Source organism: Platalea leucorodia (assembly GCF_965183815.1).
Source record: "Platalea leucorodia genome assembly, chromosome: 1".
Taxonomy (NCBI): Eukaryota; Metazoa; Chordata; class Aves; order Pelecaniformes; family Threskiornithidae; genus Platalea; species Platalea leucorodia.
In genome coordinates, this window is record NC_138823.1 from 26,317,484 (window position 1) to 26,341,431 (window position 23,948).

The following is a 23,948-nucleotide window of genomic DNA, read 5'->3' on the forward strand; positions in this document are numbered from 1 at the left end:
TAAGAACTGTAAAAACCACCACCATGTCAAAATGTCAGCCCTAAACCAGAGCTTTATGCTTTAAAAAAGACAGACAAGGGAATAAATTTCACTGGGTTCAGGACACCATGTCAGGGTAAATATTTGTTTTGTTCAAATTAATGATAATTTTCTGGACTTTTGCAAAAACTTCACCTCCCCTCCTCTGAAATGTGTATTTAAATAGACTCGTAGAATCATAGAATCATTTAGGTTGGAAAAGACCCTTAGGATCATCGAGCCCAACTATTAACCTAGCACTGCCAAGTCCACCACTAAATCACGTCCTCAAGCACCACGTCTACCCGTCTTTTCAATATCTCCAGGGATGGAGACTCAACCACTTCCCTGGGCAGCCTGTTCCAGTGCCTGACTGCCCTTTCGGTGAAGAAATTTTTGCCTAATATCGAACCTAAACCTCCCCTGGCGCAGCTTGAGGCCATTTCCTCTCGTCCTATCGCTTGTTACTTGGGAGAAGAGACCGACCCCCACCTCGCTACAACCTCCTTTCAGGCAGTTGTACAGAGCAATCAGGTCTCCCCTCAGCCTCCTCTTCTCCAGACTAAACACCCCCAGCTCCCTCAGCTGCTCCTCATAAGACTTGTGCTCCAGACCCTTCACCAGCTTCGTTGCCCTCCTCTGGACACGCTCCAGCACCTCGATGTCCTTCTCGTAGTGAGGGGCCCAAAACTGAACACAGTATTTGAGGTGCGGCCTCACCAGTGCCGAGTACAGGGGGATGATCACTTCCCTCGTCCTGCTGGCGACACTATGTCTAATACAAGCCAGGATGCTATTGGACTTCTTGGCCACCTGGGCACACTGCTGGCTCATGTTCAGCCCTCACTGAACCTTGGTAAAATTGTGACATTAGCAAAGCCTGAGATCACAGACTCATGGGATGGTTGAGGTTGGCAGGGATCTCTGGAGGCCATCTGGTCCAACCGCCCTGCTCAAGCAGGCCTACCTAGAGCCGGTTGCTCAGGACCATGTCCACATGGCTTTTGAATATCTCCAAGGAGGGAGACTCTACAACCTCCCTGGGTAACCTGTTCCAGTGAACTAAAGTTCTGGGGATTGGATTTCAAGAAAGATGTGGACCAGCTGGCAAGTGTCCAGAGAAGAGCAAAGAACACAACCAGAAAACATGGCCTGTCAAGAAAGGTGGAAAGACCTGGAGATTTTCAGGAGACTGCAAGGGACATGCTAACAGTGCTATAAGATGCCAAAGGACTGATGTATGAAGTCAGTCAGCTGCTCCCTACCCCACAAAACAAAAATAACAAACTCTCATTCTCAAGGAAAAGATTTGCATTAGATGTTGGAGCAGGGGGAATCCCCCAGCAATTTTTGAATTATAAGGATAACGGAACACTTGATAGCAGCTGGAGAGGCGAGAGATCATCCATCAATAAGATCTTTAAGACCTGACTAGACAAATATCTGCCGGCAATCACTTTGACAGAGCAAAGCCTGCCTCTAGGCAGGGGCACGGTACCAGCAAGACTGTTAAATCCTTTCCATCACACTTTAATCCCCCTGCCCTTCAGCTTTTGCACCTCATTGATTTCTGAAGCTTACATGTTCACGTGTCACTTGTTCCCCAGCAGCCTGAGGGAATTTCTAGCACAAACATTCTTTAGACCTTGTGTTTTAATTTTTGCTGTTCACTTAAAGGTAAGAAGTGAGGGAAGGAATGAATACCACTCTAGAAACAGACAGCACCACATATGAAAGGAAAAACACAGGATGAGGCCAAACCTGGAGGGCCCTGGTACAGCAGTAGGTGGTAATAAACTTCAAATATCAAGCGGAACATCTTTCTGCAGCTGAGACCTGCCTCACTCCTTCAGCCCCTCAGCATTTATCTCTGCTTTTAAGGCTTGAAGGAGCAGAGCTGTTCTCTCTGTGCAAGTAAACAAAACTTAAACTGAAGCAACCTGCAAGCATGCTGACAAAACAGCCCAGGTTATCTGCATACAGACATCAGAGCTCTAATTCTGGCCGGGAGTGAATGGAAGCAGTGAGGTGGGTGTTGGTCTCTTTTCCAGAGTAACAAGTGATAGGATGAGAGGAAATGGCCTGAAGTTGCACCAGGGGAGGTTCAGATTGGATATTAGGAAAAATTTCTTCACTGAAAGGGCAGTCAGGCACTGGAACAGGCTGCCCAGGGAAGTGGTTGAGTCTCCATCCCTGGAAGTATTTAAAAGACAGGTAGACGTGGTGCTTGAGGACATGGTTTAGTGGTGGACTTGGCAGTGCTAGGTTAACAGTTGGACCTGATGATCTTAAGGGTCTTTTCCAACCTAAATGATTCTATGATTCTATGATGAAAAGATTGTTATAAGGGTCAGGTCTAAGTTGGAGCAAGTCCCAAACTCTAAAAAAAGCAGTGTTGAACATGCACCAGAGATTAACTGGAAGCCAGTCAAACAGCCCTATTCTGCCCTGTCATTCAGAAAAAGCTGTTCAGAAGCAGCACTTTGAGCCTTCACTACTCAGGATTATGAACATTTCTGTTCTGGTAGCTGTCTCCTCTTTGCACAGATACTAGGCATGAGAAACTCAAGGATTTTAAGGTGTTACAGACACGTGTCATTCAAATACTATGTAAAATTATTGCATTGACTTGAAACAAGTCAGTGAAACAAAAACAGTCTTGATAAAGTAGGGTTTTTTTCCAGCAATGCATTCGTTTTTCAACTGTCATAACTGCAAAGGCATTAACAGATCAGGCCTCCGAAATCAATAGTGTTTTATTTTGTTCCACTGACACAACCGCAGCATCCTATTAAATCAAAATGCAACATCATCCAGTGATGTTACAGCTCACCCATTTTGTCAATATGAATCATCCACTGAAAGGAAGGAAATAATCAGGAAACCAGGCTCTATGACCTGTGCAACAAGACTATCAACAGGATAAAACACCTGGCCTCTGCCCCATGCATTTGAAAAAGAGTCTTGGTATGATCAATCTAGAAGAGAACATTAAGGGGCTGGTTTTGTTTGAGATACCAGTATATCCCCGAGGCTTCAGCTCTACCCCTTGTTTACATATAAGAAAAGCATATCAGGGATGGCATGCAAGGGATGTCAACCAACCACCAGCCAAGAGGAACCTAATTAAAAGTTTTAGGACGTAGCAAGTGCAAGGATGGGGGAGCTCACCACGTGGACATCCACACAATGAAGAGCTGCTAACTTTCTGTCTTTTAGAGCTAAACAGATCAGAGCAGATCTGGCTTCAGCAGATCAGAGCAGATATACCTGTGCCACCCTTGGACCAGAGCATGAAGGCAAAGAAAGAACTGGAAAAGGATTTTAAACTGCAAATGGCTATTCTTGCAAGCTTATATCAATTCTGTGTTCCTTTAATCACTTATTTTCCTCCCTTAATGTAAGGAGGAAACGTGATAGAAGTAATTTTCTTTTCCCAAGATGAGGATTAGAGCTGTGCTGACTGATGTGGGTTTGAGGGACTAATGTTGGGAAGCTGAGAAGTAAAACGTGCACAAAAAATGGTAGTTTATATTTTGCTTATATCCTCTCTGGCAAAATGAATCATTTGAATATAAAAGAGACAGCATGGTATGTGAAGATGTTTCTGAAGTACCCAGCTTGAAACAGGACATCAAGGCGGGATGCCTACACAGCCCCTCATTGTGCTGTCAGGCCACACTGTCACCCCTCAGTGGCAGGGCAAGACAACAGGAGCCTTGCCTCGCTATTGAACCCTCACTAGGAAATCCACACCTGAGAAATGGTTACTATCACAGCTAAGAAACCCTTGTCATCTTCAGGACTGAAACACAAAATTAGTTTCAAATGACCTGTATTTCCTCAAATTAATAAGAATGTAATTGCCAGAAAACACCTGATGCGCTGAATAAGTTAACAAACTTCTATCTCAAATACCATACAAAATTATATTTGAGATAGAAAATATCTTGTGTATATACATACATATAAATATAACTTGTCGTAGAAGTCCTGTAAATGCTTGTCCTATAAATTTGCAATTTCCCTTATAAATTACAATTTTCAAGAGTAACTTTTTTTAAATGTAATTGGATATACTGAAGACTATGAAAAGATCAGTGTGTTTCGGCAGAAGCAAAAAGAAAAAAAAAAGACTCATAGGTCTCTCTACTCCCTTGAAAGCCCACAAACCACTACATTAGCTTGTGGGTAAACAGCCCACAGCCACAGAACAGCTGGGCAATGCGACTGTAGCAACTGCCTCATCTAAAGCTATGTCAGTGGGTTTCAATTTTCCCTCCCTGGTTAACCACAGCCATCAAGCTCGACAGACCAGCCTGCAGAGATCACTTTGCATTATTTTCATGACATATTTCTTAATATACACCAGCACTTTGACATGTTTTCCACTCATACACCACCTCGCCAATTTTAGGAGGCAGGGTCTTGCTTACCTCAATACCACCCATAGACTTATCCTATGGGACCATGAGAGCTAAAGGGCAATTGCAGGCGCCACTGTACACACGGGCAGCAAAGAGAAATCTTCAGCTAATTTTTCACTTTTTGTGGGAACGCAAAGCTACAGCAAATACCTCCATCACACTGGGTATCTGAGACACCTACGGCATTTGTTGGGCAGCAAAGACATCTGTCTCCACAGGCAGATGTCCGTACATCACAGGAAAAGCTTCAGGCAGAAGCAGGAACAGAACTGCAAAATCCATTTTATCTTTTCTGCTACCACATCGTCCTGCCCTAGCCTTTAAAGCATGACTGTGGCGTCATCCTCTAGTTCTTAAAACATTTCCTTTTTTTTGTTTGTTTCCAGAGGAAGGCTCTGAAGCACTGTCAGACCTGTGATTACAGAAGTAGCATCTTTGCTTCCACCCTTAAATCTATTTTATCTGCCAACAGCTGTCCATTACTACCCAACCACGAGGATTAGGGACCCTTCACAGCACCGCAGAGAAGGTGGGAAGTACAATTATTTACAGGATCTCAAAAGCTGCGAGATGACAGGATTCTTCATAAAACAAGTTTTTTACTACATCTTGCCATGTTAACAGCCTACTAATCACCATTAAAAGATGCTATTAAATACTATACAATCCCTAATTATTTGCAGGCACGTCGGTTGCTGAAGAAGTCAGACCATGCTGACATAGTAAAAATAGCTGAGGAGTCAGCAGCACAGAGGACATTTGGGGAATTTTTTACTCTTTTTTTTAAAGAAGGAAAGTGCTGCAAGACACAGCTGCAATCTTGGCATTTAAAAGTTGCTTCTCTTTGCAAATCATTCAGCTTTTACTGTTGATAGGAAGGAGAGGAATGTTCTTTGGGTTTGTTTCCATCCCTCACAACTTCATCTTCCACGCTCTGGTCAATATTTCACAAAGCAGGTGAAACGATACAGAAAAAATAGACATTTCTGTGGTACAACACACTCCAAGACTGTACTTACGTCACTGAACTGAAATTACCTGCAAGGTCTCTTGTCTGCCAACAAAAAGGGGGCTCAAAATGTAGAGTCACAAATTCTAGGAAGATTCCCAAGCATTTTTTGTAAGGGCAGCATCATTAAAGAAACCCAACATCCTTCAAGGAGCCTACGACTGGACACGCTCCCAATCGCTGCCTCTGCCTTCCCGTTGTCCCACACAACACAGCACCCACTTTTCCTTATTAAAGTGACACTTAATAAGTTTAAAGTAGTTTGTGTGGGGCATAAAAGATCCTCTTCCTGAGAGGCAGAGTCTGATTGCTGCAGTGGTTAGGAATCACCTTGCTTCCAGTCCCAGTCTTTCTGCAGAGAAGCTACAGGCATTTGTTCCTGTGTCAGCATTGTCCTTTAACATAAGTCTCTCCTTGAGGTTTGTTCAAATGGTTTCAAAATAAAAAGTTGCTGCTGAGGCTTTGTGCAATAGAGCTGTTCCTGTGACCATACTTTCAGTGTATTAACTTCTTTCCAAACACTTAAAAAGTTATCGTCACCAGCAAAATACCAGTACTTTTTTTCAGCAGCAATAGCGTGTTTTAGATGTACAAAGAGGTGCCAAAAAGAGTTGTAGCAATATTTCTTGCTAACACCATTGGATGCAGCTGTAAGAGATGCACCTCAAACCCAGCAGCACATGCACCTTTGGTAAAGGCATTTAGAGGTGTGTTTGGATTAACCAGAGCAGCAGCCTCCAAAGGAGCAGCGTGCTGGTTCCTGTGCTGTCCCCTAAGAAATGAAAAAGTAGAGTCGATAGCCTACCTCCCAGTTCTCCTTACATGCTGAATTTCTAAACAGATCCTCTTCGACTTCCACGGCCATATCCCTCGCCGCTTTGCTACTTCTCTCTCCCGAAGCATATGTCTATTCCATATGCATAGCATTTGCTTACTCACTCAAAAGCTCAGCCAACCCACCTGATGTAAAGCAAGCGCATTCGTAGTCAAATGCATGAGCCGCTCCTTACTTTGCTGTCACCAAGAGTCCTTCCACCAACAACACTGAGAGCATGCAGGGATATTTCTGGCTTGGTGCAGCTTTGATCGGGGTCTGAAACAGATTTTTAAATGCCTTCCTGCTGTTGTAATGTAATGAAAACTCAGAAATATGAAATCATAGGCTGTATGAAAGGATTTAAGATGTTAACATTAAGAATAAAGGGCTGAATATTCTATTTTGAAGGCCTGCTATTGCTTTTCTCTTTAACTTGTTATGATAAAGGCTTTCTCATCATTTAAAAAGCTTCTCATGTACCTTACTAAGAATACTTGTAACATAAACTTTATATTTACCTCTTCAGTTTTTAAGCTTTTAGTTGGTTTCTCAGCTATAGACTTTATCAGACATTCTTACCACTTATTTATTGCCTCTGGGTCATTATATATTCTGACATAATTTTTTTTTGCAGTAAGATTCTTCCGAAGATACAGACAGACAGGGTAACACAAGAACCTTCATCCTGGAGCTTGGGGTTTTGTCTAATGATCCTTGGACATTAAAATGGTTTCACGGTTTAAGTGAAGCAAGCTTTTTCTCTGTCGGCACCTGAATTTGAAGGCATGGCAATGGTATCCACAGATGGTTTTAATCAGTCTGACACCAGGAGGGGGAAAAAAAAAAAAAGAAAAGCAGCATATAGTATGACCTCCAAACCTGATTGCCAGGTCAGATTTCTGTTTCTGGAGTCAGATTTATTTTGTTCTAAAAATGTCAGGGGTGCCAGGAAGCAATGGGCCATTTCTGGCTCCATAAAAAAAACCAAAAACAAACCCTAAGCTATATCTTGATTTGAAATCATAGCCAGCAACATATACGGATTACTTGTTAGTTTTTACAGAAGCTGTATTATGTGGATTGAAAGGCTTTCCTTTCCCAGCAGGCATCCTGGTGGAAGTTTTTTAAGAAAGTGCAAGGGACATGCATTACTTGCATGTAATGTTTCTGTGTGCAGTCTAGGCTGTATTTTCAGGAATTTCAAGATTTGACAGATGCCTTTTTAAAATGTAGTTTGCTTCCAGTGAGCCATACAGGTTCAGTACTGATCATATTCTCCCATAGGAACAGCACTATGCTACAGCCTCCTCAGTCAAGTTTAAGATCTATCTCCTTGGAATTCAGTTATAGCAGTAAATAGTTGTTATCCCACCTGAACAAGAACAGGGAATGAGAGATCCATCTCAATTCCAAAACTTGAAAATACTGAACAGCCTTACAACCATTTTATTCGTTTCAGTCGTAAACCAACTGCTGGCGTTTACCTCACTTCGATGTCTTGAGGCATCCCTGATTGAAAGGGTTGCTAGCCTCAAGCTTACTCTTCAGAGCGCCACAGACATGCTGGAGGGGGAAGAGATTTGTCTTGCTGGGCTTTTGAGTCTCTCTTGTTGTTAAAGAAAAATAACCTTTGTAGATTATGGAGTGACTTCTTACCACGGCTGTTTTCAGTTTGATAGCACGTGGGCTGTATCTGCGGTGTCGGTGTGTGCAGGAGCATGGAAATCACCCAGGGGGTCTCCCTATTCCAAGCCAATGCAGCATGTGCTCTATAAGCCCTTCGTGGTAGGCTTTTAAGATTAAAAAAAGATAAAACAGAGCTGAAAGTCTGCTAGAATCAAAACACAGGGTAAAAAACTGTGTTCCTTCACTTTCTGAAACATGATAGACAAAGTCCCAAACATAAAGCTTCTACACAGGGTGCACCAGTACGTACCCCCAGCTCCAGAAAGGATGGTCATCGGTGGAGGAAGAGGGAACAGTTGTGCAACTGCTCATGTCCCACCCTCTGTAAGTCGGTAACAAGTCTGAGAATCTGCGTGGGTGCTTGCAGGTGTGGGCAGGTGTGCGTGAACAGAGGCAGACTTGGAAGGGAAGGGGAGCTACAGCCCTTTCCCCACCACCCCCAGCCCTTCCACGCTCAGGCTACGCGCTGTTCCCCTGCCTTCTGATGGTGCAGTCAGTGTTTCCACGATGTTAAACGTCCCAGAAGAAAATGTGAACGAGGAAAGGGCTCCTATCTTTGTGTCAGAGTCTTGTCTGAACTCCAGGTCCCAATCCCACAACTACGCTCATGCAGAGCCCAGAACAGCAAGGCTTTGAGAGCCTGAGGCAACCTGTCAGATTCCTAAAGAAGATGCTAACTGCTTGGTGTAGGTAAATAAGACAATTCACAGAAGCCGTGCAAACCCTTTTGCAATGCATAGTTCATGTACCAAGTGTATACTCAAGGCGAAAAGAACTGTATTTTCACGGTGCCAGCTACGGTGTCCCCACAGAACAGAGGGCAGCCCCATACACATCACTGCTACGAGTACAACTGAGCAACAGGCAGGATTCAGAAAGTTACCGTACTCTATGCTCAGTTCATTTCAGTATTTCAACTGTGTACATGAATACCTTGTCTTCCTAGGACTACAGTTGCAAGAAACGGTGCTCTCAGTTACTATCTAACCTCCTCTTTTATTTTTTTTTAAATGCCAAAAAAAGCTTTGCTTTTCTTGAAAAAAACAAAACCCCAAGACAGACGCTTCACTGGAGAAGCAGCACATGTGAAACGCCCAAGTTCATTCACAACTTTTACATAAGAGATGGCAATTAATAAGGGTCCAATAGTTTTGGATTTCAATTAATGAGGGGATTAAAAGTTTGGCACGTGTTCCATAATATTGATTACTATGAGACCCACTGTTAATTATATTTAGTAAGAGGCACGAGGAGAAATGAGAAGCAAACCAAGGTTAATTCTGTTTGGCTTTAGACAGTTCACCAGGTTTCTTCAGATAAAAAATGGATGCTCAAAGCCTCTCACTGTTTCATCATCTTCCTGTAAAATAAGCAGCCAGAGAAAGATCCCAAGTTTGTTACTATACAAAGTGATGAGATCGTTTTGATTTTAAAAGCAGCTTAAAGGAGCGTCTAAATGACCTTGTCCCACTTGATCATCCAATTCCTTTCTCCCTGAGGCTCATCTCTTGTCAATACGTTATTGACATAGACAATGCATAGACAGCGGCAAAAACATGTTGTACAGCACCAGGCTGGCGGACAACATGATTACTCGTTTGTACAACACTGCTCAGAAGGTTGTTTGCTTTCATTATAAATAAGCAGGACAGTCAAGCAACATATCACCTTTCCAACTCCATCTTCAGCTTGAATGAGAAGTTCTGCTTTCGCTGTTGGGTGATTTGTTTAAAGTTAGTACCTAGAAATACTGTGCAGCCGCGTTTTTATTATGTTAAATGTTTCTCACTTGCATAATGCAGCCCACTCCTGCAAGAACAAGTCTCTCGGGCAGGTGGCTCTGGGATTTGCAGGCTGCACACAGTGCGGGATGGTAATGGAGATCACAGCCCCCCGCACGCTTCAACACATTCGCATTCCCCCCAGCTCTATGTTTGACATTTCCTGAGCATTAGGCTGTAAAAAACATTTATGGAAAACTCTAAATATGCCTCCTACAAAGAAGTTGTAAACATCTAAGAAAAAAGCCCCAACAAAAAACAAGCAAATGATAACCAGTAACATTATCAGAGACCTGAGCTACCATTACAAACACACTATCAAACTTACTCTGAATAAGATGAAAGTAACACATGGAAAGGATGGCTTTAGTAGCCATAACGTACCTCAAGCTTAACATGGTTTAAGAAGTTTAAGGAGTCTAGCCGTTCTCTCTGCTGTTATTAGGAGAAGCACATACAGTATACAAGCCATTGATGCATTGAGGATTTACACAGTGGTACAACATCTCCATTTTGTTCTCTACACCGAATCCTATGATTCCAGATTCAGGGGTTTTTTTTATTTTTTGCTCATCCTAAGCCCACTGACATCAATTGCCCAACAGCTTCATTCCCTTCCCGTGCCCTGCCCTGCCCTGCCACCGCTGTGGCTGACTTCCAGCATCACTTCGGCGGGGTTCAGCGAACGGTCGCAGAAGGATCCCCAAGCGCCATGGGCCTTAGCTGCAGGTCTGTAAGCGCGCACCCCCAGGTCCGTAAGCGCGCGCCCCCGGGTCCGTAAGCGCGCGCCCCCGGGGCAGCAGCACGTCTCCCTCCCCAGGTCACGGAGGACGACAGCGACCTGAACAGGTTCTCTAGTAACTCTGAGATTTTATGAACTCCCCCCGCTACAAGACAAGCTGTCTGCTGTGGTGCGTCCCCTTTTTTTTAACAAGCTTTAACTGCTCGTTAACCCATGAGCAGACCTCTCTGGTCCTACAGAAGTGAACCTGCTGTGACAGGAATTCCTGACAAGACAACATAACCAAAACACCGTTGCCCACGGTTTCATCCGTTCCTCCACAGACGGGAGGCGAAAGCTGCGCAGCCGGTAGCAGAGAAGAGCCGGCAGATCCCCAGCTCACCAAACGCGGCCTGGGGGCAGCTCCCGCACCCCACGGAGGGCGGCATCGGCGCGGCCGCATCCCCTGGAGTGAGGAGCGCCCGGCGCGGCCGCGCCCGCTCCCTCCCGCCCCACCCGGGGCAGCGCCGCGGGGGGACGCGCCCCGGCCCCGGCCCCGCGCCCGCCCCGGCCCGGCCCCTACCTCGTCCGCCGCCGCGGTGCACCTTGACCAGCACCTCGGCCCGGCCGCCCGCTCGCAGCTCCCGCCGGAGGTAGAGCCGCCCCGAGGCCCTGTCGACCCCCACGGGGGTGGCGCCGGGAGAGGCCAGCTCGAACCAGCCGCCCGCCGCCCGGTCGCGGCTCCGCGGGACGGTGAAGACGGTGTCGCCCACCCGCGCCCCGGGGGGCAGGCGGGCCGTGTAGCGCCGGGAGCCGGGCCCCGGCGGCCGCTCGGGCGGCGGCAGCGAGGGCGCCCGCCGCCGCCGCCGCCTCCCCCCGCCCGCCGCCCGCCGGCCGCGCACGGCCAGGCCCAGGCACCGCGGCGGGCTGCGCAGCGGCCGCGGCCGGCCGTGGTCGTGGGCCGCGACGCAGAGGCGGAGGCGGCGCAGCCCCAGCAGCGAGCCCACGGTCAGCACCTGCCCGCTGCGCGGCACCACGAAGAGCAGGCGGCTGCCGGCGCCGGGCGGCCAGGGGCGGTAGGTGAGACGCGCGTTGGCCCCCTCGTCGCCGTCCGAGGCGCGGAGCCGGGCCACCTCCGTGCCCAGCGGGGCCAGCTCGTCCACCTCCAGCGGCCGCGCCGGCGGCAGGCGGGGCCGGTGGTCGTTGCGGTCCAGGACGCGGACCCGCAGCAGCGCCTCCCGCGGGGAGCGGCCCGCCCGCCGCCGCCGCAGCCGGAGCCCGTACGCGGGCTGCGCCTCCCGGTCCAGGCGCTCGGCGGTGCGGAGCAGCAGCAGCCCCCGCCCGCCGCCCGGCCGCCGCTGGAGGGAGAAGCGGGAGGCGCCGTCGCCCTCCAGCGCCCACTCCCCGGCCGGCTCCCCGGGGCCCAGCAGCCTCCGCAGCGGCACCCGCAAGCCCCGCACCCGCGTCCCCGCCGGGCTGTTCTCGGGCACCTGCCCGGAGAAGCGGAGCAGGCGGGGAGCGCCGCCGCGCCCCAGCCCCGCCGCCCCGCAGAGCAGCACCAGCAGCAGGGCCGGGAGCCGCCGCATCCCGCCCAGCCGAGCCGAGCGGAGCCGAGCCGAGCGCAGCCGAGCCGAGCGCAGCCGGTCCCCCCGGCGCGGCACTGCGCCCCGCGGCCGCCCCGCACACCCACGCCACGTGGGGCGCCGGCCCGCCCCCGCCACGCAGAGCCGCGGGCGGGGCGAGCCCGCTCCCCCCGGGGCCGGAGGCCCAGCCCCGTCCGTGGCGAAGCGTACAGCAATTCCGGGCAAATTCCTCATTTTTCCCGATTCCAGAGCTGGCTTTCCGCGCCCCTCTGCCGCCGGCGTGTAGCGTGTCCAGCGGCTCCCTCCCGCGCCTCCGCGGGCGAGGCGGACACGGGAGGGGGAGCGGTGCTGCCCGGGGGGGGCTGCGGGGCAAACGGGCAACCTGCTCTCCTGAGAGTACACGAAAAACTCCAGCCAAGCTAAAAGAGCAACCAGTAGAGGAAACGGAGGAGAAAACACTGTTGCATAAAGGAGAGGGGGCCTTGGGATACTTGAACCGTTGAAAAACCGTTGTCACCAAGCAGACATATCTTTCTGATGTGAGCTGGGCTGGTCTTGCAAGCGTGGCCTCTCAGGGGCGCGTATACAGGTTGCTGCTCCTTCAGGGAAAATGCTTTTGTGGCAGAAGGGGGAAGAGCAAAACACGTCTCAGCATAACACATGAACAGTAGCACCAATTATCGCATTGAAAATACTTCTGTGAAAAGAATTGTGTCTGCTGCTCTTGAGAGCGATACTGAAATGGTCCTTCTGAATTAGGCAAGTAAAGGCATCAGTCCTGCTAAAGATGTGTAAAACAACCTGGGCGTGGGAATCATCGCGCTGGTTATAACGTGGAAGCACGAATGCAAGCCAGACCACTCCAGTCACTCCCCACTACTCCTCAAACCAAACATCACTCCTTTTCTCATCGCTCCAGGCGCAAGTCCCAGCATCTTCCATTCCTGCTAATAAACAAGCACAGCAACATCCCCCTTCGCATAGTGATGGTAGCAGCTTAGGAACAGCCTTTTGCCGAGCCTCCGCATCCAGCTGGTCAAACTGTGTTAATGTTTTTCCATTAGAAAGGCTCCCTCTTGCTGTTTTGACCACAGGTTTGCTAGTTTTACTAGAAGGCTGTTAGCCAGGCGGGGGTGTTCGTTGCCAGCTGCGTTGTAACTTCAATGATAACGTCTCTAGGCTGGAAGTGAAGCTTTGCTTAAGAAAGCCAGAAACCATTTCAGTCAGCTTTAGACAAATATTACGGGCAGCAGTCAAAGGTGACACCCAACTGCTAGATCTGCACCTCTGCCACCTGGGCAATGACCGGTTTTAAGGAGAGGCGAACACTGGGTGATCGCATTATTACAAGCTGTCAGCCTTTCTTTTTACCCTAGGAAGGTGAAGGGGCGATCGTTTCTAAAAACGGGCACGATGTGAGATCTCAGACTGGCAAGGCAAAAAGTAAACCCAAATATTCTTAAGGAATGGTTTACCAGTAACAACAGGAAAGTAACCAGCAAGATCCATCCACGGTTAACGTGCTGTAGCAAGCTTTGAGCGCGTTATTTTTACTCTTTGTGCCCTACTTAAAAATAAAACGTGAATAATTCCCTGCCTTGCAAAGGCACTAGAAAGCTCATTAATGTGCAACACTTAATGAGCCCGCCAGACCACCTGAACGAGCGTTCAGTTTAGGACAAGTACTGAGATACGGCGCAACATACCCTCTTCTGAAATGCGTTGCGTCCTACTGGCCTTAGGCAAACTCTCAACAAGCAAATGAAATCCTCTCGATATCAAGTGCTCAATTTCCACCTCCATTCCGAGATGCGCTACCCTTTCTATTCTCTTATGTTCACACGCGCGCATTTAGAAACATACGGTTTTGTCTATAGCCTGTCGAGACACGAGCTGGATTTTACTCACAGTACTCCCTGACACGTATGAACCCCCGTATTGTTAACATGCTTGTTAGCACATCATTTTGGTGATGTAAATTTAGGCTTCTGCTGCACATCACTTCCATTGACGGAACTGAAGGCCCACCTTACAGAGCAGAACCAGCGACAGCCTTGCCCCCGTGCATACTTACTAGCACAACTAGTTATTTTCAACACCCAGTTGCACAAAACCCGTGCAATGACAAAACAAATATATATATGTTTGTGGACACGCATCCTACCCGACAATTTGAAGAGATGCAAACACACTTGAGGTGCGTCTGACTGTGATTACCTGCTTTAAAATTATGTGACTGCATTCCCAGCCAGGCACGGCTGAAATACTGCTCTTACTGGTGTCGGGCAGTCGTATATGCGTTAAACACCTGTTTTGAAATGGTAAAAGTTATTTATAATGGGCTACTCAGATGTTTTTTTCAAGCTATAGGACCAAACTGCATTATTTTGTTGGAAATATGAAAGCATTGATGAAAATACTAAACATCTCAATCACACTTTTCAATGAAAACCATTTTTCTTCTGGAATTGAGGGGCGGGGAGGGAGCCCCGTTCAGCCGAGGGGGACTGGGGAAGTCAAAGCACAGGCTTGTGTTTGGGTCTCTTTAGAGTCGGCGGGTGATACTCTGTCCTGGTAACTACTTCGAAAACCAGGAAAAAAATTTTCCACTGTTCACAGCCGACTCTACGTGCTCATCAGGGATCAACAGGCAGCTAAACAGTTTAAGGAATGGTAAGCAATGCTCAAAAGCTGTATTATATATGTATATGTATGTACAGTATATACGGAAATGGTACAAGACTGACCATTCCGGAGTAAACTCATTTCCTTCTCAGGACACTGCCAAGAAAACGGTACGGCTCTTTCCGTGCAGCCGTCTTTTCCAGGGGAATGTGACTCTTCCTGTGGAACTGAAGCAGAACCCACAGAGAGCGATGCAGCGTTAACCCACGAGGCCACCTGAGAAAGGACAGTGGAGATGGCTCTTGGCTCTGACAGGAAACAGCACGGAGAAGAAATAAATAGAAATTAATTAAATAAGCTCCGTAGATATCTTCAGGACACTGTCAGCTTCTATTGCCAAAGGATCATAGCAAAATTTATTTTAGGGTTCTTCTCTAGCAAACCTTATCTGGTGAACTGAGGACTGAATTGCAACCACTAAATCTAAGAGGCCAAACTCAGAGGCCAAACTCTCAGCAAGCCCGTTGGCCTCCCTCTAGCCCTCTCTCACAGCTGGGACATGTCCCTAGAGTGCAACCAGCAGTTCAGAGTACAGCTCAGATCATCATAAAATGGGCCAAACTGGCGGGGGTGTGGGGGGGCGTGGGGGGTGTAAAAAGAAAAAAAGCAGCAGCATTTATCCAGGTGTTAATAATGTGGAAATAGATACAAATTACACTGCTAGTGTGTGTTTCAGAAATCAGTTTTCATGATGAAATGAAAACAAGACTTGATTTTCATGTCCCTTTCTAAAATTGCATAAACTTCTGCAGCAGTGATTTTGTGTTATTACCCAGAGCTGAAGTTAGATCAGCCAAGGAAACCACACGCGCTCTTTCCAGCATCCAACGACTCCGGGGGGGCCACCGCTCCTGCGCGCGGGGTCTCACAGGCAGCGTAACATGATGCAGCGAAGAGAAGGAGCAAGGAGGTGATCGTGCCCCTGTACTCGGCACTGGTGAGGCCGCACCTCGAGTACTGTGTTCAGTTTTGGGCCCCTCACTCCAAGAAGGACATCGAGGTGCTGGAGCGTGTCCAGAGGAGGGCAACGAGGCTGGTGAAGGGTCTGGAGCACAAGTCCTATGAGGAGCGGCTGAGGGAGCTGGGGTTGTTTAGCCTGGAGAAGAGGAGGCTGAGGGGAGACCTGATTGCTCTCTACAACTGCCTGAAAGGAGGTTGTAGCGAGGTGGATGAAAGGAAACGGCCTCAAGCTGCACCAGGGGAGGTTTAGGTTGGATATTAGGAGAAACTTCTTCACGGAGGGAGTGGTTAGGCATTGGAACAGGCTGCCCAGGGAAGTCGTACCATCACAGTCCCTGGAAGTGTTCAAAAACGTGTGGATGTGGTGCTTAGGGACATGGTTTAGAGGTGCACCAGGCAGTGAGGTTAACAGCTTGGACTCGATGATCTCAGAGGTCCTTTCCAACCCTGACGATTCCATGATTCTGTGATTCTAAGGCGGCTGCATTCTTGCCCGTCCTTTGTCAACTTTCTTCAGAGGGAAGAATGGCTTAGGGCATCATTTTGTATTCACCTGCATCTTACAGAATCTGCTGGTATTTATTGCAACAGTGTAAAAAAAAAAAAAAGTCAGTCTTAACAGGGTTTTGGTCTTTCTATAACCAGCCAGTATAGCACCATCAGGAGTCAAGGCTTGACAGCAGACACTACAGTCAAATCTTTGAAACAAGAAGTTGTTCCAAGGCAGGGTCAAGCTGTTCAGAATGCTGAAGGCAAACGTGTATATACTGCTGGTGTGTCATGACCTACTGAATAGTTCAGTCTGACTCTCTATTGCTTTGCGTTTGTATATTCTATAATGCATCTCATCTCATTACTATTAAAAAATGTCTGTCATGTTTGTTACCTAAGCAATCTGAAAGCATACAGGAATTGAAGTATGCTAGTCTGGGTCACAGCAAAAATTGGAAAATCTGGGGAACTAGGTCCTAGAAATAGATTACAGAGCCACTATTTAACAGGGAAAAAACCCCAAACCAATGGTAATTTTACCTAACACCTCTCAAACATTGATTATAATCAGATATATATTTTATACAGATATATACACACATAAAATATATACACATTTATATACATCTATTTATGTACACATCTAAATATAAATTCTATTATAGATAATAGCATATTCTGTATTTCACAGCTGGTAACCATGGTCTCCGTTTTGGATAAAGACAGGGAAGAGTACACAAACACCAACAAATATTTCATGGTGCCAGAAATCTCCATTCCCATTCCAGCTAAGCAATCACAAAGCCTGGGTGCTTGAAGAATTCACGGATAAGCTTAAATACTCCAACATCACTGCATTTCATCTTTTTAAAATTAAGCTTGATTCCTGACTGGTCTAAAAGGAAGCAGTCTGATGAATTGTTCAAACCCGTTAAGAATTAAAGATGTAAATACGTATTTTTTTAGGTGCTGTATGACTGATTTTTGGAGAGCACTTTATCCGGTATTTCTATCATTTTTAGAATTTAACTAAAATAATGTCAAGGTTTTCATGTCATTATATGGTAAATTATTACCAAGCAGTCTGCATTCCAAGACTTCTCTCCTACTAATAATATCTTCTAAAATGATAGAAGGCTCCAATATATGTAATCACGATCTGTAAAAATTCAAGACAGATGATACATTAGTTGATTAAAAAAAAAAAAAAAATCAGTAAGCATTTGATATTGCATAGCAATTTATTTCCAGGTGACGTGCTTGCTGTAGGAGGATCTTTAGGGAGCAAGTCGGAGTTCAACAGTTCCGTATGAAGCACCTCGTATTTTGCTGCTCCTCCTTATACCGTTGTGTCTCAACAGGTCGGCACTGTCAGCACGGCGTATGGATCCAGTCTGAGCAGGCTGCTAATCCTCAAGAGCTGTAAGAACATTTACGCTGCCCTGTCAAGACAGGTATTTGAGCTATGCTGTGCAGTCTTCACTTGACTGAAAATTGCATATGCAAATAATACAACAGAATACAAAAATCATTTTATTACCGCAACAGAGGAAGGAGGTTAATTCACTATGAACTACGTGGTTTTTTTGTGAAAGGGTATCAGATTTCTCAAAAGAAAGCATAAAACGGTTTGTGTCCCAAACAATCCATACTTTCTGGACTTGGCTTTTATTACAATTTTATTTTTTTTTTTCACAGAAAAAGTTTATCACAAGAGAAAAATATTTACTGTGTATACATTATTTTGATTAAAAAAACTGTCCAAGACAACAAACAGGATAAAAGGAATTGGATTCCTTAGGTCTGTTATTAAATACCTGCACATAGATATATCCATACGCCACATATACGACTGCTAAATGTCACTGTTAACAAGTAAAGCACCACCAATAATTCTGCATTACTGCAGTAACACAGTTTGAAACTTTGAAAGGCATTAAACACCCACCTCTTTTCCATCAAATAAATAGGTAACCTTAAACATGACTTGAAAGGCAGAATAACATACATTTAACTGCGCTGAAGTTGAAAACGTTGCCAGATTAATTACACAATTAAACATCTAGTTGAGGTACCAAACAATTCAGAAGACCTTTAGGCATCGCTAGCCCTGCATTTGGCATAGTGAGAGTGCAGCAACACAATGGTGATATTTTCTTTTAGCTGTACTGATGATGTAGAAATGATTACTGAAATAACACACACTGCATGTTTTAGAATTTTCACTTCCCCTCCCCCCCGCCCCCCAAGTTAAGTTTTAAAAAGAGTACTAAAGGTATGATTATACAGATTTATGTTGAGGTATTATTTCACATGAAATATTGCTTATGTTGGAATAAACTCAGCTTTTCTTTCATCTCGAATACCATCGTACTCTAGAGTCCACCTGCCCGTCAATATTTAGGAGATTTATAGATTCAACCACCATTAGAGGTAACAGAAGTTACTCATTACATCTCCAAATCGCAATAGTAAACCAGACATCTCTAAATGCAAATACAACACGCATGCCCACACATTCACACAAACAGCCTACGCTTTCTCCTGTTCGATTTTTGGTTAAAGAATACGAAATACATAGTTAATGGCAGTCATTAAGAAGTGTTTCAATGACAGATTACAATCCCTACGACCTGATCTTGCAGCTCCTATTCATGTGAATTGCATGGGAAAGCTGATGAAGGGTCACAAGATTGGGACATTTGCAGGTGACTTAGTAAAAATAAGGTGGTAAGAACAAGATTTGGTCCCTAGCCTTCTACCTTTCAGTAAAGAGCAATGCCACCAGAGCAAATAGTTTGAAGAATTTTCAATGCCCGCTAAACCTTTTGGCCCTCTTTATTCTGTATTTGTGTATTTCCTCCTTACCCTCCTGAACGGAAATTCTATTTAAGATTGTCTTGTATTAAATTGTATTTCCATTTACTTTGGAAGAAATAAAACCCAGTATTTTTTTAAATAATATGAACAGAAGCTTATGTTCTGAAATGCCTTTACTTAATTAGTCTCAAATATCTCCTGCCAAATCTATCGACTGAGTTCAAGTACGTGGTAATTCAGGAAGTGAAAGAGCGTTTTTTTAAGATTAAGACAAAGCTGTACCTGTCAGTTTAACTGTGGTTTAATTAAACTTTAATCCACAAGTCTTATGGTAACAGGTGAGTGCCTGAAAACACTAGACTCAATTTATTCTTTCAAGGTAATTTTTTTGCATTTACTAAGATCAAGAGTATCAGAAATTGGAAATGTGAAGGAGGAAATAAGCCAGCAAAATAGTGACACAAATTGCTATGCAAATTCTCGTTGTTCCCAGTGAAGAGCTGTTAATCAGATGGCTGGCATCCATCCTCGCTGCACCACTGACTACACAAGCACCCTCAGAGGCTGGGGTATTAAGACACAATGGAAGCTCTAGAAATCAGAGGGACGGGAATTTAAAAAAAAAAAAAAATCTTCACAAAAAGAAACACCAATTGAGTTTTTTGTTTGTTTAATAAAAGCTTGCAAGGCACATGTTTCAACTGAATTGCAACATCTGTAGCAAAACAGATCAAAATTTGCAAAACGTTCCCCCAGCCCTTTCAGGGAGTTAAACCTGTGACCTGGTTGAAAACCAAGCTAGGGTTGTGTCTACAAGTCCGACGTAATTATGCCCTATTGTCCTTATCCTTGAGGGGTATCATGAAACTTACTGCTCCCTTTTCACAGAAGGTGGAGATTAGAATAGACAATAGTATTTTTGCTAATCCATAGCTGGATAAGAACTTCAAGCTTATCATTTGCTTCGTAAGATACGATTCTTCCCGTCACTCATTTTAAAATTGATGCCTTTTTACTGGAACACGAACAACGTTTCTCCCATGTAAAAGGCTCCTTCTGCTACTTAAGGCTGCTGTGCCAATGGTGCTGCAATACAATTTTCTCTAATATAAAAAGCAAGGTAAAAATCTTAAATGATTCTCCTAAAGCAGAATCAATCGAAGTATCAAGAATACATCTTAAAAACTATGACAAAACTGATAATAACAACTACGTCACAGTTCAAATAAAGTTCAACAGGTTCATTTAAACATGTATAAAGGCGAACGTGCTACAAGATAGTTTTCTTTACATGTATGGATGACCTTGTTCGTGTTTTTCTTAACACGTGTGCTCTACATGTAAGTATTCAAACTACATCCTATGTGGTAACTAATTTAATACATACAGCACTGCGGTAAAACACAACAGGCAGTCAAGGATAGTTAAATATTGCATCTTGGCATGGCAGTCTAAGGCACGAAGCCGTAAACTATGCGACTTCATCCACCCAAGTGCAGTTGTAACCCTGAAGTTTGCTACCTGGAATGCCTTATTGCTGTTATGAAATGGTATTCATGAACGATTAACTTCAGGCGAGTAAATGACTGACACACAGACACGCAATTCCTTGACAGTAACTCAAACAAACTGAAATTGTTAATAAAGGAACTCTAAACTTAATTCCAAATATTACATCTACATCTGTACTAGCACATACAGAGAAGGCTGCTGCAGGCCTGCAATAGCTCAAGTTAATACACTAGCTTCTGTTGTTATCTAGTAATTGAAAAGTCTGCAACAGTCCAGTGCAGGAAAATACATGCACTTGTGCATAAGCAAATAAATGCAGACTGCATTTGACCAGAGACACACATACACACTGTCCTCAACACAATGACTGTATCCCCAGAAAGGATATTTACTTTTAACTTGTAACTCAGTTATTCTGATAAATGTTTCTCTCAATGATCACATCCAGTATATTTGATAGATTTATCTGAACATTGGTTTCAAATAAAATGGATAATTTAACATCTTGTCAAGACTCACAGGCCTAAAAATATAACTGAAAGTAACAAATAGATTACAGAAATGTTGGCTTTTACAACAGTAAAGCTTTTTTCTTTTAAATCACTCCAATAGTGATAATAGGTTTTAAAAAAATCTCAGCACTATCTGTTAGTGTAAAGTAAGCATATGTATCTGCATAGAGCAGATAGGAATCACACATATACACCAACATGCTGCAGTTCCCAGTAGCTTCAGAGTTAAAATCTCTGAATTTGCGTTTTATCAACAAGTGCAGTAAGGATCGTTTTGCAGCTTTCATTTGCAGATTTTTCAGTTGCAGGTTCATCCTATTATGCCAGATCCTTCATTAAAGAATCCGGGCTCCAAAGAATCATTCCCACATGCCTGATAGACTGGTCTCTGGGCCAGGTGTTACAAGAATCCATAACTGCAGGTAACTCCTAACGGGTGAATAACCTCTTCCAAAATTTACATCCTGGCTTTTTGTCCAGCTACACCTACAGAAGCAAAGTTACCATTACCTTTTGTTGGATTTTTCCATTCACAACACCAGGATCAGGCCCAGAGTTGGAATTAAAGCATAATTCTCTTGAAAGCATATCAGCCAGCAACAAACAGGATGAAGAGATAATTTGTTAAGAAAAATAGTTGTAGAGGCAAAGGGGGTGATACGAGGAAGACAAATTTTATAGGGAAGCAAGATTGCAGAGTACTTTCCCAAATTTTCAAAGATCTCAGTGTAGTTGCATAATTGATATAAAAATAGCTATGAACAACTGTACCATTATTTTTTAATGGTGGTGATTAGAGAGCTTTAAATTACAGTTATGGCACTATCTTAACATAACTGTCACATAAGAAGTTGAATGAAATGAATATCACCCATCCCTCCCCATACACACACATATACACCAGCACGCACACGGAGGGGGTGAAACAGAAGTGCAGAAGTCTCAGTAGCAAACCGAGTTGTCCTGCTACACTTGTCTAAAAACAAGTATGGCATACTGTCGTATACTGGCCCATTCTGACAGCTGCTAAGACACACATGTGCATACACACATACACATTTAAGCATGGAAAAACCTTGAAGACAAGTTCTTTCCAAACTGAAGGTCTGACCTTGTCAACTCCTACTGCTAGGTCTAAGTCCAAGCACTTCCACCAACAGGTCTCCAACAGTGTAGAGGTCAGTGCTGTAACCTATGGAAGCGTTGTTTAAATAACATCTTCCTTATTTGATTTATACAAACGCTATAGCTACACATAAGATGTATGAATGTGTGTTTGATAAACATAGAAGTGTTTATAGTGGAAGACAGGAAGAATTAAAACAACAGAAAACCAAAAACCCCGAACACTTACTTGAAAAGACTCGGGATACTGATTGCTTTCTTGCTAGAAAATACAAGCTATACGACTTAAATGAGCTCTTTAATTAATTTTTCTGCATTTACTGAAGTCTACCCACATCAGCTCTCCAATACTAAAGTTAGAAATCGCATTTACATGAAGATTAAGATGGTTTATAATGGGAAGAAAAATGCAAAAACGTGGAAGACTGTCACGCTTTGTAGAGACTGTAAAATTAACAATTTTTCCCGTTTCCTTCAAGGATGGTATCTGTGTCTGTTGATATGTAGTTCAAAGAATTCCAGTTTGGTAAAATAAAGTTGTCAATACACTGCATATGCGCACATGTATCTGCAAAAATAACTTCCTTGATCAAAAGGAACTTTTCCAACTGAATTTCATTCACAAGCAATCCTTGGAAAGAAGCTCGTATGCTTTTTCACGACTGGAAGGATATCACAGTGTTGATTCTATATACAAAGTAGGATCTATTCCAGTATACCCGAGTAAAATAATTCACATACGGAGAATAGTTCATTTTGATTTCATGACAAAATCGTCCATATTTTGAGTAGGCATAACTGTCACCTTCCTCACAAACCACCTGTCAGAAAAGAAGAAGATCTAATTAAAATACTGAAGATAAGTGGTTACAGAACATAATTCTGTACATTTAATTTACTTCTGTATTCTGTAAATTTCATTTACAATAGACATTTAATTTCCATGCTGTACAATTCCAATAAGCTGAAAACATATTCCCCTGTAATTTGTTTAGCCATCTAAAATAACCTTTGTGAATTAACACCTTTGTCAGGATAGCAGACATTAAAACCACTGTACCACATTCATACAATGAAGAACAACAGCAGTGGAAATTATCCACATGCCCCGTTTACCCAGTACTGCACACAGCATACCACCTATGTAGGGAAGGAAATTCTCAATTACCTTTTCCAGGCCAAATAAGTTTGACATACCTAATAAAGACTGAAGACAAACACATATATCACCCTATAAATTCCAATTGATTGATTTGGAAGCAAATTGCTTGTGCGTTTTAGCATCTACTATCTGGTATCCTTGAAGAAATCCCTTTGCTACTCCTTCTAATGGCACAAGTTTACATGGTTTTAAAAAAAGTGGTAAGACAAATAAATGGAGAAAAATCTGTCGGTGGCTACCAAACACAAAGATATCTCCCTTGAACTACAGTCCTTCAGCAACAGACTGCTGTCTTGCCCTGTTAATAATCATATGCTCTCAGCCAGTGTCACAAACAAGATATCGGACTAGGACTATAGGACATAGTCCAAGCTAGAAAGTAATACCTGTCTTCTTAAACACAGCAATTTGGAAAATACATCCATAGACCTGTCAACAGCATAACAGCCTGTCCACTGTCTCACTTACTTGGGGAATAAGTAAATGCTGCAGTCTCCAACTACATATGCACTAGCTTCCACTAGTTTGGAAAGTCTTGATAATCTTTCAGTACGACTTAGACAACTTTTGTTAGCAAGCAAACTGAGAGTTTTGTTTCAAAGCTTCCTGAGACAACACACTATATCAACTATCAGGAA

The 23,948-nt window shown here is 44.4% G+C and overlaps 2 protein-coding genes across 2 annotated transcripts in view; both read right to left on the reverse strand.

The window, feature by feature from the left end:
• LOC309595194 (neural-cadherin-like) overlaps positions 1-12,009 on the reverse strand; it is a gene marked incomplete at its 3' end in the record, with an annotated part of 55,408 nt that extends 43,399 nt beyond the window's left edge. The window contains exon 1 of the mRNA XM_082321828.1: positions 11,043-12,009. The remainder of the gene's footprint in view (positions 1-11,042) is intronic.
• Positions 12,010-19,644: 7,635 nt separating this feature from the next.
• DPY19L4 (dpy-19 like 4) overlaps positions 19,645-23,948 on the reverse strand; it is a gene marked incomplete at its 5' end in the record, with an annotated part of 32,118 nt that continues 27,814 nt past the window's right edge. The window contains one exon of the mRNA XM_082306440.1: positions 19,645-22,969. Within this exon, the coding sequence (XP_082162566.1) occupies positions 22,805-22,969 (165 nt within the window). The 3' untranslated portion in view covers positions 19,645-22,804. The remainder of the gene's footprint in view (positions 22,970-23,948) is intronic.